At 37.3% G+C, this 18,181-nt stretch overlaps 1 protein-coding gene, 1 long non-coding RNA gene and 1 pseudogene across 7 annotated transcripts in view; 1 reads left to right on the top strand and 2 right to left on the bottom strand.

Annotated features, from left to right (window-relative positions):
• LOC107602247 (group 3 secretory phospholipase A2-like) overlaps window positions 1-3,386 on the bottom strand; it is a 4,865-nt pseudogene extending 1,479 nt beyond the window's left edge.
• LOC107602248 (uncharacterized) lies at window positions 2,910-16,279 on the top strand. 2 transcript variants are annotated; one of them, XR_001611014.1, is made up of 7 exons: window positions 2,910-2,985; window positions 3,053-3,183; window positions 9,072-9,420; window positions 12,972-13,023; window positions 13,106-13,196; window positions 14,036-14,526; window positions 15,937-16,279. It is a non-coding gene; the product is annotated as an uncharacterized lncRNA (long non-coding RNA). The 2 variants fall into 2 exon arrangements; XR_001611013.1 differs by having other exon boundaries at window positions 12,961-13,023.
• Window positions 6,462-18,181, bottom strand: part of LOC107602245 (rabphilin-3A-like) — a 23,793-nt gene continuing 12,073 nt past the window's right edge. For 4 of the 5 annotated variants that reach the window (XM_016294701.1, XM_016294703.1, XM_016294700.1 and 1 more), the window contains exons 3-17: window positions 16,385-16,514; window positions 15,918-16,001; window positions 13,452-13,620; window positions 13,253-13,291; window positions 12,946-13,158; window positions 11,651-11,803; window positions 11,368-11,447; window positions 11,174-11,248; window positions 10,953-11,062; window positions 10,553-10,679; window positions 9,458-9,514; window positions 9,060-9,211; window positions 8,823-8,904; window positions 7,665-7,761; window positions 6,462-7,274 (exon numbers count right to left, since the gene is read on the bottom strand). In XM_016294701.1, the coding sequence (XP_016150187.1) occupies window positions 7,141-7,274; window positions 7,665-7,761; window positions 8,823-8,904; window positions 9,060-9,211; window positions 9,458-9,514; window positions 10,553-10,679; window positions 10,953-11,062; window positions 11,174-11,248; window positions 11,368-11,447; window positions 11,651-11,803; window positions 12,946-13,158; window positions 13,253-13,291; window positions 13,452-13,620; window positions 15,918-16,001; window positions 16,385-16,514 (1,702 nt within the window). In that variant the 3' untranslated portion in view covers window positions 6,462-7,140. The remainder of the gene's footprint in view (window positions 7,275-7,664; window positions 7,762-8,822; window positions 8,905-9,059; window positions 9,212-9,457; window positions 9,515-10,552; window positions 10,680-10,952; window positions 11,063-11,173; window positions 11,249-11,367; window positions 11,448-11,650; window positions 11,804-12,945; window positions 13,159-13,252; window positions 13,292-13,451; window positions 13,621-15,917; window positions 16,002-16,384; window positions 16,515-18,181) is intronic. The other variant, XM_016294704.1, reaches the window with a different exon arrangement.

Genomic DNA, 18,181 nt, shown 5'->3' with positions numbered 1-18,181 from the left:
ACCCATTCACTGCAGAGCATCCATTGGTGAGCAAGTGATGAAATGGTACATTTCTTCAAATCTGATGAAAAAACAAACTCATCTTCATCTTGGATGGCCCGAAGGTGAGCAAATGTTAAGTGAATTTTAATTTTTGAGTGAAATGTTTGCGCATCCCTTGTAGAGAGATGGTGTTGGTATCATTGGAATCTGGGTGGATATACTGTATTGAATGTATATTCACCTGGCAGTACAGTTACAGTGGTAAAGGGTTCTCATGCCAGGGTTTCGTAGACCGAATTTCTCCTGTAAAGCAGGGATCTGTAGATGGCATGAATCCAGGTCTCTGTAGAGCTCACACATCTCAAACTTGCCTATGAAATCAAAAAAAAAGAATGAAGCTTTTACAAGATTCCCAATTTGGTCAATTTACAACAGATCTGATATGAGTAATATTTAGCTCACCTTTTTGTGGTCTGTCTGTTATCTTTGGTGCGTCTGTTGGAAGAACGGAAGCTTCAGATTTCCGGGACTGCAGTGTTGTAACAGATGGCTCTGGGGATGTCGAAACTGGACTCGGTTCTTCACTGTTGCTCCTGGAATCTTGTATAGTAAGTGATTCTTCTGTGTTTTTGGTGACCTGGTTTTGTCCCAGAGTGATCGCTTGGTGAAAACTCGTTTCCAGCGTCTCCATGTCTTGTTCAGGGAGTGTGTCGGTGTAGTTTGCTGCATCTTTCACCACAGCGTATTGAGCAAGTTCATAAATCGCACACCTGCCAATGAGAAAAACAAGGTTCTGTGACTGTGTGCACAACATTATGTGCTCAGAGATTTGTCATACATGTTTAGTGTGATTTCACGGTTCAAAAGTCTCTTTTTCATTTCCAAAGGTTTTTGCTTGTTTTGTGTCTGACATTGAAAGATTTTAAACCTTTTAAATTTTAACCTAAAATTCAATTGTATAAAATAAAATTATATATTGTTTTGCTTTTTTTTTAATTATTATTATTATTTGAGGTGTCTGCACATATCCAACCATTTTTTTCAAAGAAATGAATACTTTTATTCAGCAAGGATGCATTACAGTGATCAAAATTGACAGTGAAATCATTTATAATGTTACAAAAGATTACATTTTGAATAAATACTGTTCTTTTGGATTTTCTATTCATCAGTAAATCCTGGAATAAAATACAGTGCATCACTGTTTCCACAAAAATATGAAGCAGCACAACTCTTTTCTACATTGATAATAATCAGAAATGTTTCTTGAGCAGCAAATCAGCATATTAGAATGATTTCTGAAGATCATGTAACACTGAAGACTGGAGTAGTAAATTCTATTTTAATATGTATTCAAATAGAAAAGAGTTATTTTTAAATTGTAATAATATTTAACAATTTTCCTGCATTTTTGATCAAATAAATGCAGCCTTGGTGAGCATAAGATCATTTTTTTCAAGAACAGTAGTGTAGAACTTTTGAACAGTAGTGTAGAAATCACTCTAACATGCCAGGTTTTTGGTTCAAATAATTTTGAGTGTTAAAAGTCTTGTTTTACCTTCATCATTGCTTTTATTTTATGAAAAGTGAGAATGTTTCGCAACAGAAAAGTGCTGAGTCAAATGAAACCGAATACATACATGCCCCACCACGTTCTCTTGGCGCACTGCATCCGCTGAGAGAACTCAAAGCAGCGCATCTTTAGCACGTTGAAGTATCTGTAGCCCACAAGGTTGGACATGGTATTATTAACACCCAGGAGACAGCGGCGGAACCTGAATTGATATCACAAGACCTGATTACAATGTCATAAGATACAGTAATCCGAGACGCTCGCTCAGTGAAATAACTCTCTGGTTATGTTGGACATGTCTCATGTTACTCAACTCAACACTATGGAATGAATGTTCAGTGCTGGTAGTCTCAACATTTCCCACTCTAATGAATAAAGCAGGACATACCTGTTGTCACAGTCACAGTGTGATAAAGTGAAGATGTTCGTGTTGAAGACACCGTGGTCGTATGAAAAAGAGGCGATGGTATCTTTACAGTGGTCGTGTTCTCTGCAGCATTTATCCGTATCTTCAAAGACACCTGCAGAAGACAAGTGAACAGGTAAGGATTTTTTCCTTTTTTTTTCTCAAATTCAATTAAATTAACCCGTTTAATTTACAACTTACCTTAATGTAAATATTTTTACCTTAAATTAAATTTTTGTTTAATATACATTGGGGTTCAAAAGTTTGGGGCCACTTGTGAAAATGCTTCTATTTATATTGAATCTAATTTAAAAGAAAACAGTACAAATTAAATTATGAGAATTTTAGAAGAAAAAAAAAAAGATATATATATTTTATATTTTAAAATATTATATGAATTTTAGAAAAAGATATATATATTTTATATTTTAAAATATTATATTATTTATAATTATATATAATATATATAATTATTAAATTATTTAAATATTAAAATGTAATTCAAAATGATAAATTATTCGAATTAAATTAATATTATATATATATATTATTTAAACATTAAAAATGATAAATTATTTGAATTAACATAGCAATTAAAATCATTAGTACATTTTACACACACACACACACACACATATATATATATATATATATAAAATTCGAAATATTTGCAATTAGAAATAATAAAATTAAAATGTTGATAGATTGATTGATTGATATAATCTTACTTACCCAAGTCAACAAAGTCCATAGCCTTATTTCCTGAGCCACACCACAGAGTCCCTGGAATCATCCATGCTCGCTTTGAGCGGTGCAGCGTCTGTCTGGAACTTTCTCCACTGTCCTGGCGCTCAAATCCATCAGGCTCAACGCTCCTCGGGTCCCTGGCCCTCCGTACAGATGCTGTAAATTCCTCCGTAATGCCTGCAGCCTCACAGGGGCCGTGAGGTTCAATCAGCTCCCTGATGTCAAAGCGTTCATCAAGGGTCTTTGAGAAAGAACTGTCTTCCCAGCACCTCGACAGGTAACTCTCAATCACAGATTGCTCATCACTTGTTATGCAGCTAAAAAGGCTGTTGTTTTTGTTCCAGATGCTGTCATACAAGCGAAGAGACGTCTGAGTCCTTCGGAGAAATGCATACTGTGTTTGCCCATCTGAAGCGGATCTAGTCCAAATGCAGAACGTGTCAGCACTGAAACAAGCATGAAACAGCATGAAAAGGTACAGAACAGCCTGTAAAAGGTGTTTGCTTAGCATTTTTATGGCTAAATTAATAATTGTACAGCAATTTTGTGTGTTTTTAGAATGAATGAATGAATGAATGAATAGCCAGAGGTGCTGCAGGGTAACTGGGTTTTTAACCCCTCATCTCTGGCAAAGATCGTGCCTCAATCCCGCCTTATTTATACTCCGTATGTGGGATCTTCCTTGCATCGTGGCTCATGGCCACATCAGAGCAGACGGGGTGGGATGACACAAGGGGGTGTATCTTTGGTAAATACAGGCTTGGAAGCACAGATGTTTGCACACACATGTACATAAAAGATGTAAATCAGATCATAAACCCTCCCCGTTTCCTGGGTTCACATGAGTATAATTATCTCTGGCTGATCACTATCATTTTTTATTAGTGTCAACAATGCCCTCAGCAGTAAACATTCAATATCTCATTACTCATGATTTTTTACAACGTGACAAAAAGATTCAAACTCCACATGGGAGGAGAAAGAAACATACGATCCAAAACCATTGCATTTATGTGTTCAGGTTAAATTAGGTCAGCATTTGCATTCTGTGCATTACTATATTAAAGTTTTATTAAAATCATTAAGTGCTTGTTTATTTAGCATGCTGTCTGCACATAAACTGAATTTTTTTTTAGCAGTCTTAAATATTTATTACTAGCCACAAACCATATTTTGCATTTAAATAAAATCTAAAATAATTAATTAGTTGGATTTTTTTATTGCATATTAATAACTAACATATTCCTTACAGGCAATTCCTTTCTCTCGGTGAAACTGCAGCTGTCACAAAACCGTAAAGAAAAAAAAAATGTTGGTCCCTTATTTTTTTTCATTCTGCTGACTTAATGTCCAGAATATTTCACACGTTAGAACATCAAGTTAAAAAAAATATATAATAATTACTTCAGCCATGCTGTATAAATTTGATATCACATTTTCCACTTTGATAAAGCACAAAAGTTTCTCTTCAGTAGATGGTCTGTGTGTCAATTTGAATTGCTCATGTCAGTGAGTTTCAGATTAATATTGCATTTTAAATCCTGTATTGTCTTTCAGTTCCTAACAAAGTTACCAGCCAACTGGCCAAATTATATGCCAATTTTTATCTGGGACTTGGCGAGTGTTTACATGAGGATGCAAAGGTCACACGAGTTTGTTGTACGTGTCCGCCCGCGCTGATTGGTGCAGAGCTCGCCTGATTCGCTCAAAGTTTCTGCCCTGTCACCATTGGATGCGGCCCTAATTCGTTAACCATTACAGCACTTTTATTGCTGGTACTTCCACCGGTAAATGTACTTCCAGCATCCGTCAAATGAGGAAAAACACAAGCTCGAGGAAACTGAAGAAAATTACAAGATCGCTATCAAATGAGAAGTTAAAAACGTTTTCTTTCAGCAATTACTTTACTAAAAGGTAGAATGCTCTCAGAGGAATACTTACACTGGCTGTTAGCTCAATTTGGAATAATTGCAATTACGCCATTACAGTCAAAACCCCAGTGAGCTGGAATTTTTGAATGTGCTTTTTTCTTTCTTTGGTGCAGGGTAATGGGATATTCATTCAAAACAGCCTTTAGAAAGACACAAAATAGACTCATTCTGAAAATGAGAAACGAGTTAGCATAATATGTTGAGTGAGGGTATTTTTACGTTATTGAAAGTGATGTGTGTTATTTCTGCACCATTGGTGCCCTCAACAAGAATTGAAAAAATTATGTTTTCCAACAGGTTTCCCAAACACTGCCACTGGCCAGACAAACAGATAGCTCCGCCCCCAAACTTACACCACTGGTTGAGTCACTAGGCGCGTATCCATTACCCTTCAAATTGCGCAAATTGAAATTGAAAATTGAAAATATGCCTAATGGAAACGCATCAATTTCACAGAAACGCACCATATATCGCAAAAACGTTTTTACGCTTGCATGAGGTGGTTTTAAAGGCAATGCGAAAAAGGAATAATTCGCAAAACTGCAATGGAAACGTGTTTTTTCGCATTTATAGGTCACATGGCGTATGTAAAAAGTCAATTGTTCATTCTTCAATGTACTATAACCTCCAAGAAACACTTCATACGTGGCGGCTCTCCAGTTTAAGGGGCTTTCCCTAATGTTAATGCTTAGATAATTTACACTGCACACATCTGCGGTGCAGTGTGGCTTTGATACGGCCACTGAAGCTGATTGCAGCCACTAGCAATGCTTGTGATTATTCCAGCTGCGCCACGCACGTTTCTGAAGCGGCTCTCTGTGCTGCTTCTGTAAAGATACACGCATATGGCTCCTTGTAATAAATATAGCCAAAATCCATTGCCATGACTTATCGCGAGAGGCAAAAGGTTACGTTTTAGTTGCATAACATTGGTTAATGGAAACGGCGTCAATACTTTTTTATCAACATTTATAAACTATTGGCAAAGTTTTGCAAATATCACGCCTACATTGCCGTATCAACCAACCAAGAGGTTTAAACAAACAGAATAATGTTCTGATAGTGTGATAGACTGTCAATGTTTACATTTTCAGGTAAACCACCCTACTTACAGGAAACGTAGTTTTCTGTCATAGAAATGGCCTTATACGGTGCTTCAGTGATGGCATATCAGCTGGATATTACCTGTTTGGCTTGTAGATGTTTAATGCATTTATAGACTCTAGTTAGCAACGGCCTTTCTCATGACTAGCACAAGCTTGGAATAAAACATGAAAATATCTAAAGTGTGTTGTGTTCAAGACCACAAATCTTATTTAAGGCATTTAACCAAATACCCCATTAAAAACCCCATTGACTTCACGGCAATGAAATCAGTAATCTAAGTTTGAAATTAGTCAATATTTTTGCGATTCATTATGGTGCCACTACGATTTCAACATACTTTTCTAAATGAAATAGCTAAACGAAAATACAAACATTTAGGTCTAATCAGAAAAAAAAGCAAAGTAGTGTCTTGTCAACTTGTAGGGAACATTGGGTTAATCTCTTACATAATGATGTAAGTAAACATGATGGCAATAGATGAAAGACCCAGGGGAGACTAATTCCTCGGCACTGTTCGAAGGTCAAAGCTTTGGGAATGATTTTAAAGAACATGACCTTAAGAGATAGTATACTAACATTAGACACAACACCAAAAAGCCAGCCTTCGCATGACACCTCGAACCAGAGACGTATAGAGTTCACCTGATGACCTTTGTTCCAGTTCTAGAAAAATACATAAGCAGTTCACGTCACTGATTCAGAGGCAATAGCTGAGAACACTTTATTGGGTATTAACAACACTTGTAAACGTGTTACAGAAATAAATTCAAACTTAATGATAATAACGTATAATTAGGGAACACGTCCATGAATTCCATGCACATAACAACAGGACATTTCCATATGTAGTTGATGCAATATTGAACTTCAACAACCTGTCATTTACTGGATATAACTCTAATACTTTTCTAAACTTTATAGTCACAATTTGTTTAACACAGTCTTTCTCATCTGTGACATACTGATTGAAACAAACATAAATTAATAATAGACATATGCAAGGGCAGCGTATTTTTCTAATGCCAAACAAAATGGTATTGTATTGTGCATTGAACTGGTTTTACATGAGTAAAGTCCATTTTCCCAATGTCCTTGAGTATACGTGGTTGCAGGGTTTGATGACTAATATATTTGCGTCACTGAATCTGTATTCATGAGGTTTTGTTCTTTAAGGCATTTACTGAGTGAAAAAATATTTTTTTCCCACCAAAAAACAAAGTAAATGGGTTTTCTCGGTTGGACCACTATAGCTCATCACAGGGTTTCAGGAGAGGCAAAGACAAAGGCTTTTTTTCTGAATGAAAAGAAAACATTATCAGCAGTTCGAGCTTGTAAGCGAGATTACTTTTTTGGAAGATGGAACCGTATACGGTCATCTTTGGAGAAACAACACCTCAGTCATCCGCCTCAATGTTGTTTTGATTCAACAGAACATGCCAGCGTTCGATCTTCTTGTCCTTGTTCTTGAGACATTCATACCAGTGCTTCAGACTTTCGCCTTTAGCGGTGATACCAAGCTGGCAGCCACCTGTGTGGAAAAGACACATGAAAAGCTTAAATTAACATTTGCTGAAAACGTATTCACCCTTAGTTTCTTCATGAGAACAGATTTGGAGAAATGTAGCATTCCATCACTTGCTCACCAATGGATGCTCTGCAGTGAATGGGTGCCGTCAGAATGAGAGTCCAAACAGCTGATAAAAACATCACAATAATCCACAAGTAATCCACAGCACTCCAGTCCATCAGTTAACATCTTGTTAAGTGAAAAGCTGCAGTGAGTGGTGTGGATTATTTTGGATTATTGTGATGTTTTTAATTTTTATGAATGGGTGAGTAAATTCTAGCAAATTTTCATTTTTGTGTGAACTATCCATTTAAATTAACACTTTTTTTGTCATGTATATATATTTCTCACCTATGAAATCATTAGATTTCCCCATGTCATAATCCCAGACAGAGACATCCAAAGTCTTCTTTGCCAGTTCAGCATGCTTGATTTCATAGCTGAACTCCTGAAATCACAAAAAAAAGATGACGGGTCTATTTCATAAGGCTTGTGATGGTGAGGAAATTTTCCCCCCGGTTAATCAACGTGTGACAACACCGGTAATACTGGTATCACCGTGGGGGTGGGGGCGTTCCCTCTTTTCCTCCCTTTCCTTCGTTTTTAAATAGCTTGTAAAAGCGGCGTGCGCATTTTACTTTCAATTTCAAATAGTGGCAATTCGGAGAAAAGCAATTGTTTGTTTTTAGTTCGTTTGAATTTTCCCTCTTTTCCAAATAGCTTAAAAGCACCGTGCACATATTACTTTCACTTATTAGCGGCAGTTAGGCGTCAATTGCTTGAATGCAACAACAAAATACAACGTCAAACTCACTTTAGCGTATATATAAAACATATAATTTTTATTAACAAAACAAATAAAAATACACCATGCTATAGGGCAGGCTATGCCTAATATAAAATAACAAATAACTTACATAAAGTTTAAATGTACAAAACTGGAAACAAGTAAACATGTATAATACTGTATATAACCAAATAAATAAGAAATGTAGAACGTTTATTAGTAAAACGAATAAGAAAGCTTGGAGGCACGGCATACATGTTGATGTCAAATAAAATAAATAAATGACAAAGTTTAAATAAAGTAAAAATCAGCAAACAATGTGGAATCAATTAAATAAGAAACAAATGTTTAAAAAAACTTGAAATGAAAGAAATGGAATCTGATCTGTGATGCAACTGTCGTTCAACTGCATTGAGCAGCCGCGTTCAGTTTTTAATTGTAGTGTCTGTTCTTTTACTGAACTAAATGATTTTTATTACTATAAAAAATCTAAACAACGGTGGGGGTCGGTGCCGCGGTGGGCAAGTGACGTAACCGGTGTTGCGGCTTAACACCGGTATCACCGTCAGCACCGTCTATCGCGTATAAGATATATGCCAAAAAAACTTCCTTTCATTATAGTGTCAGAGCGTATTAAAGCACTGTCATGGTGTCTCGTCAGTGTCGAGCGTGTCAAGACGCTCACTGCAGGTCATATCACCAGAGAGAGCGAGACAGAGTACCTCATTAAACTCAGGGTTAAGGGTCTTCTTCTTGATCTGAGTTTTATTCTTTGCTTTCTTTCCCATGTCGGGCTTCAAGTAACTGCAAAACAGCATGGAAATTCAGAGACACAAAAGCACACAGCAAGTTAAATAAGCCATTCACAAAGCAATTTCACCAAGCGAATGATTCTTCTTCCAGAGAACATTTTAATTACACTTTGAGAAGTGCTTTTTATTAGATTGTTGTATACTTGCATCTTTACAAAGGGGTCAGAATAGCCATTCGAGTCCATTGCTGCCAGATGAACACATCGAACTACACCCACAATCAGACGACTCTGCTGGCTGTTGTAGGTGAGAGAAATCAGAATACGTCCCCTCTCCTCTGCCTCTTCATCGTCCTTCAACTGGAAAAAAAGCCACACAAAAGATGAGTAAACCCATATATCTTCCTGTGGACACTAATTAACAGATCAATCATTAGCTGAACCATTTAACCAAAGTGACTTGTAATGCACACAGATGTACAGATGCAGTTCAACAAGGAGACACGGAGGTTAAATGCCTGACTCGACAGCTACCAGCTACTATGCTTTCTTGGGAATACTTCAGTGTTGTAAGTATTTAATTCTCAAAATGTATGACGCAATTACCTCCTCCTCATAGAGCGCCATGCCACGAGATGCACCTGCGCCAGCAGTACGTCTCACCTGCGTACCAGGTGTTAAACACAGTCAGTTTACTGCACTGCAAAGTCAAATTGGGTCATTCCTACAGTTTGGTGGATTTTATGTCCCCATGAAACAACACTGCATATTTTACATGAAATGGTAATCATCTTTTATGCCACATGGTTTTTAATGCATACATGTACCCCACAAATTCCCATGTTTTCTCAGCTTCATATTGAAATAAAGGTAACATATATTTGTAAATTAGCTATTTTAAATATTAGTATATACATTTACTTGTTCTCTTTGACGTAACTCACCAATGGATCCTCTGCAGTGAATGGGTGCCGTCAGAATGAGAATCCAAACAGCTGATAAAAACATCACAATAATCCACACCACTCCAGTCTATCAATTAATGTAATGTTTGTATGAATCAAATCCATCATTACGATGTTTTAACTTCAAATCGTCGCTTCTTGCCAAAATATGAGTCCATAATCCATAATAATGCTTCCTCCAGTGAAAAAGTCCATCCCCCGTTGTCCTCTCACAGTAAAATCCACCAGCATATTTGTTATAGAACTGTTTTAGACTTGTAAATGGTGCTTGATCTGTGGCATATTTCTCTCCTGATTAAGACGAGACAACTTTTTCTCTTAAGAAAGCGATATTATGGATAGAGGACTCAGTTTAGCCAGAAGCAATGTTTTGAAGACTGGAGCGGTGTGGATTATTGTGATGTTTTTAATCAGCTGTTTAGACTCTCATTCTGACGGCACCCATTCACTGCAGAGCATCCATTGGTGAAGAAACAGACTCATGAGCTTCTTGAGCTTAAAGCATTAAAACGTACATTGCATTGATAAATTGTCAATACGACAAATTTCCTATAACAAATGTAAAATATTTGGTTAGGATTATTAGGTTAAACTACATTTTCTCACTATAAGATAAATTACATTTTAATCATCTTTTTCAACAAACCTGCTCAGTCCAGAATTTACCCTAAACTGTAGGAATGACCCCATTACAGTAAACTTTCTACAAAACCGTTTACTGTCCCCTTCATCTTACCGGAATCGCTCTCTCAAGACACACATTGAAGGTCTTCTTCTGGTTCAGCTTCAGTTTTTTCAAGACCACCCGCGTCTCGCCGATAAACTCATTATGGCCGAACTTGTCCTCATCACTGACTGAAAGCCTGCCAGGGAACAATGCGGATGCTGACCCTTTCCACTCTGGGAAATGTCACGGCTTTAATTAAGTCCACTGCAAACTATTCTAACCGAACACATCAGTGAGGCTTTCCAAGAATCTTTAAGTTGCAAATGCAATGGAAGAAAACGCAACAGTCAGCTCATTCCATCATGCAAATGACTGAGGAAGGAGAATTGTAAACAATTAGCGTTATGATGCCCATTCACATTTACCTCTGAAAGCTTCAGTGCATTAAATACAGTAAAGCTTGTTTTACCTGAGAGTCTTTTTCTGCATGTCTTCATTAGTGATGCCATGATAAACAAGGGTCTCGTTCCACACAGGGTTCAAGGTGGTACGAATGGTCTTTGTCCTTAGCTTGTTAGACTGAGAAATCGACAAAATATCATGCATTCATTACGTTCTGTGACCATTTCTACAACAACTTGCACAGCTGTTGTTACCATTAGCAGGATTTCTTTTAAAGATCACTGGTACCTTACTGGCTCCTGGAAGCAAGTGCAATTTCACATAAGGATCAGCCAAGCCATTGGAGTCCATGGGCTTGAGACCCTTCACCAAAGATGAAATAATTGCATGGTTAGCAGTTCTACATGATCCTTCAGAAACGTTTTTCCAGTGCAGAAATAGATTGCATCGAAACTGCCTGTTCTAGGGAAGAAAGACAATACCTTTCCTTTGATTATATTGCAGTGCAGTTCGTTTTTCTCCTCCTCGTAGAGCAGACTGAACTCCAACATGCCCAGAGTGGCTGGAAAGTGGACAACATCGTGTGAAAAGCATGAAAAAAGCTGACACCAAAGAATAACAGTCTCACTTCAACGCCGTCTCAAGCGCACGTCTGCTGATTTTACGCAATCTGTGATGCAAGACTTGCACGGTAAACCATTTTGTTCTGTGTGGTTCCCATGGGGTATAAACATGTCCATATGTCAGTGCAAATTAGCATCTTACTGGCATCGTCAGAGTCATAGCTGTTGGCGTCCTCTTCATCCTCTGCGGTGGGGGGTGGTGGCTGGCGTGAAGCGGGAACGCTGTTGGCAGCTGGCAAACGTGCGTTGGTCTGCATAGCAGGTGGTGCCCTGGCCTCCGGTCGACTCATAGGATCTGGAATTCGTACCAAGAGACAAAATCTGTGCAGTTGCTACATTGTTATAGTCAAAACAATTAAGAAAGGAAACACAGTAATCACTGGGTTAAGCATCCAGATCGATAATTCCAGATGCATCAACCAACTGTAAGAAGTCATTTAGCTGATGCTTTTAACCGAAGCAATCTGCAGTGTGCTTATTATAGGTTCAGTCCCACTGGAGCAATCTGAGGTTAAGCATCTTGATCAAGGGCACAATGGTGACGAATCAAAAGCTTGTGGGTACTAACCTACAACATTTTGTTTACCAGCCCAGGGGCCCCAATTATAAAGATGTCCACAGAATGATCCTAAATGTGAATGTAAGTCACTTTCTGAAATGTGCACAAAAAGAAGTTCCTTTATAAATCGCTGTCCATCTTAAATGTAAACGCAAAGTGAACAAGCACATCAACTCCACCTAATGAATTCATTTCACATTGGAAAGCAGTTGCTCATTTGCATATTGTGATTGTCCATTTATCTTGACATTTTAAGAGACAAAGCTGCGTGTGTGTGTTTTATATGTAGGCCTATATATTTAATTTGGTATAATTTTATATAATTTTGCCTTTTTATCTTGTTTATCCAAGAAAATCATATTTTATAAATACTGCATTAATTTTAGTGATTCAATGCTGTCATAATTTTCTCGCCCTCCACTTATTCTGAACTTATATCTTCTGCTGAACACAATATGTATTATTTAATATATATTTTGAAGAATGTTGGTAACCAACAGTTGATGGTAGCCATTGATTTCCATGTTTTTTTTTTCATAATATAATGACAGAATTTTCATTTCATTTTGCATGAACTATTCCATTTATTTCAAGTAACAATTATTATTATTTTTTTAGATTTTTAACAATAATACCCCAGATGTGTTGTAACTTGTAACCAAAGTGGTTTTAGTTATTGCCTTTATAAATACCGATTTGCTCCTCAGTTCTGACAGAATGAAATCCATGGAATTCAGGATCAAATCCAATCATATGTGCATTTTATTAAAAAGACCCCTGAACCACGGTGCAATTGAAGGACACATACACTTTTATAATATTCCCATTCCCGAATCATTACTGCTTATGCTATGTGAATATTACATGAGTTCTCTCACCTTTTTGTATGGGAGTCGTGGAAAAGATAGACGCTGGAGGTTTGGAGCTCATCACCGGTACTTCTCTCTTCACCACAGGTGAGTACGTTTGTCCTTCCACAACGGCGTTGGACTGAATTGTGCTCCTGCTCATAGACTGTCTACCTTTTTCTGCTTCTAGGGCTCTTTGGGATATGACCGAATGCTCGTCCCGTTTAGGGGGCATCGTTTCTGCTGAGCGCAGGAGAAAACGGGAAAATGATACTGCAATCGTAAGCCTCATTTCCTCCTAGCGATATTAAGTGTTATTGAGATGCAGGACACTTACCAGATATCTGCTGCTCTCTGCCGGTGACCTGCATGCTCTCTGCATGGAAATATAGCAGTTTCTTTGAACCATGAATTATGAAAACCTTACAATAAATTATCCATGCCTAGTGCGAATACATTAAAAAACTGCATGGCACTGAGAATTTGTAATTAGGAATTTGTCCAATGCAAAGCAATACTGAAACTGTAGAGTTTACCTCCATTCTTTGGCCGTGAAGATACTGAAGACTCTTGATTGGTTGGTGGATTTGTTGAAGTTGGCACGCCGGTGGTTCTGAGCTCTCTATTATTAGAGATCGGTAAAGGAGCGGGTAAAATCTGTTGTGGTAAACCTTTGAAAAACCAGGCACCAGACCGCTTCAGCATCTTTGGGAAAGAATAAATGATCATTTGGCAACTTCGATGTAGTTTTAGCGCACAAATTTACTCTAATTCGCCACTAATAACACATCTGTGCTCAGTTTAGCAAACTCTTGCTTGTGTGAGTGAATTGTAAGAGTCTGCTAAACTAATTTTGGCCTAAAACAGACTACAGCCAAAGGCGGAAATGTAAATTTCATTTAGGAATCAGCCTTTTTGCTGTTCCACTTTCCAAGCTCCAAGTAATTTGATACACTTTAAAGTTACAAAAAAAACCTAAGCAATTTTCTAACCCAATTGAACCTTAAGAGATCAAATATATGTAACAACATAAGTTAGAATTCATAGACTAGGAAAAATAGGATGGATTGTTTATGCTACAATGCTGCATTACCTAAGTTTCTACATTATTCTTTTACAGCACCTGTGAATCTCATCTCAGCCAATTACCATCCACATAAGCATCAGCTGGGAGCTGGAATGGCTGGAATATGAAAATGCAGGAACTCAGTTCTGCCCTGGTGTTATGAAGTAAAATGTCAGCGACTCAAATGGGATTCGGGCTTCATGATCTTGTTGCATTAAAGAGAGTCACATCTCCTGCTGCTACTGACCCCGTCTGACAAGGAAACTAACCGTGACTTACATCGTCAAAAGGATGAATCATCTTATCACAGTCAAAGTGTCTTTGAAAGTTAGAGGTGCTGAACTATCCTGTCTATTTATATCTCTGAGCTACATGCAGAATAATTATTCTGTGCAGCCAGTTAAATATTATTTATACGCAGAGCATTTTTTAGGAGTTGATTTAAAAATGTTGTAGAAATGGATTTCTTTAATCCAACATGCACATCGCTGCATAAGCATTGACTGCTCAGCTGCCAAAACAAATGATCTCATCATCAATGCCAGGTAAGTGCAGACTTACATTAACAAGCACTTTTTGAAAGCACATGGTTTACTGAATATAAACCTGAAATGTTTTAACATGAGGGATCCACAATACAGTTAGTTACCTCATTATCACATTTAAGGAATAATTCACCTAAACAGGAATATTCTGTCTTTATTTACTCACGCTCATGTTGTTCCAAATCAACATGCTGTCATTTTTTATATTTATGCAACTTATTTCCATGAAATTACAGTTCCTAGTGATAAAAAGCAGTAGTCCATAGGACTTGAGCTCTATTCCAAGTCTTCTGATTTTGTATATTCAAATTAGTGGACCACTTTTGGGTACGACACACCAGCGTTATTATCATTAAATAAAACAAACACTAAAATTATTTTTTTATTTTAAAAATTAAACGTTAACGAGATAGTTCACCCCAAAATTAAAATTGTCACCATTTACTCACCCTCAAGTTGTTCCAAACCTGTGTTGAACACAAAAGAAGATATTTAGAAGAACGTTGGTTACCAAACATTTGACGGTAGCCATTGACTTCCATATTATGAAAAAAAACAAACAATGGAAGTCAATGGCTACCGTTTGGTTACCCACATTAATCAAAATATCTTAATATATTATAAATATTATTTTGTATTCAACAGAAGAAAAACTAATATAGGTTTGGGAAGTGAAGGGTAAGTAAATGATGGCAAAATGTATACATTTGTAAAAACCTTTTCACACCACTGTATATAATAAATTAATCTCATTTTATTTCAGCAAATTGCCAAGGAAACATTTCTCATTTTCCTTAAGTTGAAGTTCTAAAATAGCTAAAGAAATTTAAACTAATAAATAAAACGTTATTTAAAAAAAAGAAAGAAAATGGCAAAACACGCCAAAATGATAAACAAATAATAAAAATTTCAGAAATACTAAACATATTAAATCTAATAAAAATGACAAAACGCAACAAAATTACAAAAACTTTAACTTTGAAAGTGGAAACATAAAAATAAAATCTATTTTTAAATTTTTACAAAAACTATAATATAGTAAATCAAAATGATCTAAAATACCGCATTGACATCATCAAGCTTGACACAACATGTCTAAAGGCAATTTAAGAGATTTAAGCTGCAGAAATAAATAAATGACTTAGATTTGTTACAAAGCTGTCATTTGACTTCAGAAGACTTGGACTTTAGCACACAGGTCGAATGGACTACTTTACGGATGCTTTTATGGTTCTTTTTGGAGCTTGAAATTCATGGTCACACTGACCTCACAGAGGAGCTCAAAAACCCTCCCTTTGTGTGGAAAGAACAGCAAAATTATGACAATTTTAGGTTTTGGCTGAATTTTGCCATTGCTCTAAAACAACATTCAATGCCTCAATGCATCTCACCTCTTTCTGCTCGCTGCAGATTTTGCACAGCCATATTGGACTGGAACGACTGACGCTTTGAACGCCACACTTAGTGCACATGTTCTGTGGGGGTGAAACACAAACAGGCCTCAGGAGGCTGCGCAGGTGTAAACGCACTCAGATGGCATTAAGTTCCATCACTGCTGAAAAACAGCCCACAGACTAAACATCCCCTCCGGGATCAATAAACAATCTATTGATCTTTGTGTCGGGCGTCACAAGAGACAAGCATATGCATTCCGTGACATTATTTTTGATTGTGCAGACTGATTGGCATCCCTCTTAAATGCACACGTGGCTCAGTAATGGGCAGGGCATAATAAAGATAAGTGCATATCGCTCATTCATTTCTGCTTGCTTATTTTTGGACAATCGTTATTGAAAGACGTGCTCTGCATGCATTAGATAATTGCATGAGGTCAAAGGCTCGGCGAATGCACGTCCACCTTTTTGCACTCCGCGCACACGACTGCGCTGACGCCCGCCAGGCCGAACTGCTGGCCGCAGAGTAAACAACGCAAGTCGCCGTCACCGCAAGCCGTCCGCTTCATGCTGTCCAGGTGATTTACCAGACGCCTGCGGGACAAAAAAACGACAATGTATAACGTCAGCACACTTCCACCCCTCCTCCAAGTGGTTATTGTAATGTATTGATGTAAAGAACTGTGAGTTAAGACGTTTTGCAAGCAAAGTGCTGAGAAAGAGAGAGCGAGAATGAGAAGGAAGGCAGTTCTTGTCTAGTTAGCACTATTCATTTCTTGCAGTACATTCCTCGGCTGACTCTTGGCTTGTAAAAAAGCTTAAGCACACCCGTCTTCTCAATCACTCGGACAGATGTGCTTGGGCCGAATTGCTCTACGGAATGAGAGGAGACTGAACCGATGCTTTTGGGGTCTCAGGTGTTGGTCAATATTGCCTTTGCTACAAAAGCTACTGAGTCCAGTCCTGTGTGCGATAATGTGAAAGCTTGTGACCCTGTGGATAATTTGTGTAAAAACCTGTTTGGTCACCCAGTGGAAGACAGTGTTCGGGAAAAGTCATTATTTTTGCTTCAAGTTTCAAGTCACATTTATTTATATAATACAGATTTTCAAAAGCAGAGTTTGCATTAATATACAGGGAACTAGCGGTATTAATGTTATCAAATTCAGTAATGATGAAATTAAGTCAATTTTAGCTGTAAAGCAGCTCTGCAGAGGTCATTATTCAACTCTATTTAGTTCAATGTTTAATCAATTCAATTCAATAACTGCAGACGTTGCAAAGTTAGTGTCATTATTCAGCTCAATTCAGATACAATTTAGTTCTCATCTGATTGTGTCAGTGTATTATTTCTGAATATGAATTGTTTTTCAAACCCCATCTTATGATATAAACTTGCCAGGTGTTTCTTCTAAAATTCCATATGAGGAACAAAAATGATACAATTGTTGACATACAATAGGATTACGGAGGGAAAAATAAATCATGTGGACAACAAATCCAAACAAGCAAGAAGCTTCAGGCTTCAGACATTCGGTCTCTGTTTGATCACATTACTCTTTAAAACAGATATTTGGGACAATTTATCTTGGAGACTAAGGAATATTTAATTGCACAGACATTAACAGACTCAGTGGAGTTCTCTATTATGATTTCCTTTACCAAAAGTATCAACTTCATCTCAGATGTTTCCCTTAAATCGCCTTATAAGGAATAAAAATGGACACAAATGAGACAATTATTAAGGAGAGGGAGGTTTTAAAAAAATCATGGATAGTGTAAAACAAATGCTAAGAAAGAGGAAAGTCACTAAAGAGACAATAAAGTCGTCTAATTTGTGCTTAATTTTCTTTCCTACTTGGCAGAGGAAAATTTCATTGCATAAACATGGCTCTTTTTCTATCTAAAGAGACCTAATGGAGTTTTCCATTATGATTTACTTTACCTAACAAAAATCTAAGTTGTCTCTGTATTCCTAATATTTCTTGGGAGAAATAAAAATAGGCACAAATGAGTCAATAATTAACACGGTAGGAGTATAAAGCTACAAAATGAATATGAGGATAGATATTTCGATCTGAGAAGAATCCGAAGAGAAATGTTCACACCGAGATCTCAGTCTTTCGAAATCTTGGGAAATCTGAGCACAGTTTGAGACATTAGGGTAGGGACACACCAAACTGACGCCAAGGAACTAGCGCTGAGGAAAGCCGATTGTGGCGTCACCTCGCAATGCTTCACATCACCGCGTCGGGGCAACT

This window comes from Sinocyclocheilus grahami, unplaced genomic scaffold (genome assembly GCF_001515645.1).
Source record: "Sinocyclocheilus grahami isolate Dianchi unplaced genomic scaffold, SAMN03320097.WGS_v1.1 scaffold322.1, whole genome shotgun sequence".
In the NCBI taxonomy this organism is placed as follows: Eukaryota; Metazoa; Chordata; class Actinopteri; order Cypriniformes; family Cyprinidae; genus Sinocyclocheilus; species Sinocyclocheilus grahami.
Note: the sequence above shows the minus strand (reverse complement) of the source record. Positions and strands in the feature narration are given on the sequence as shown.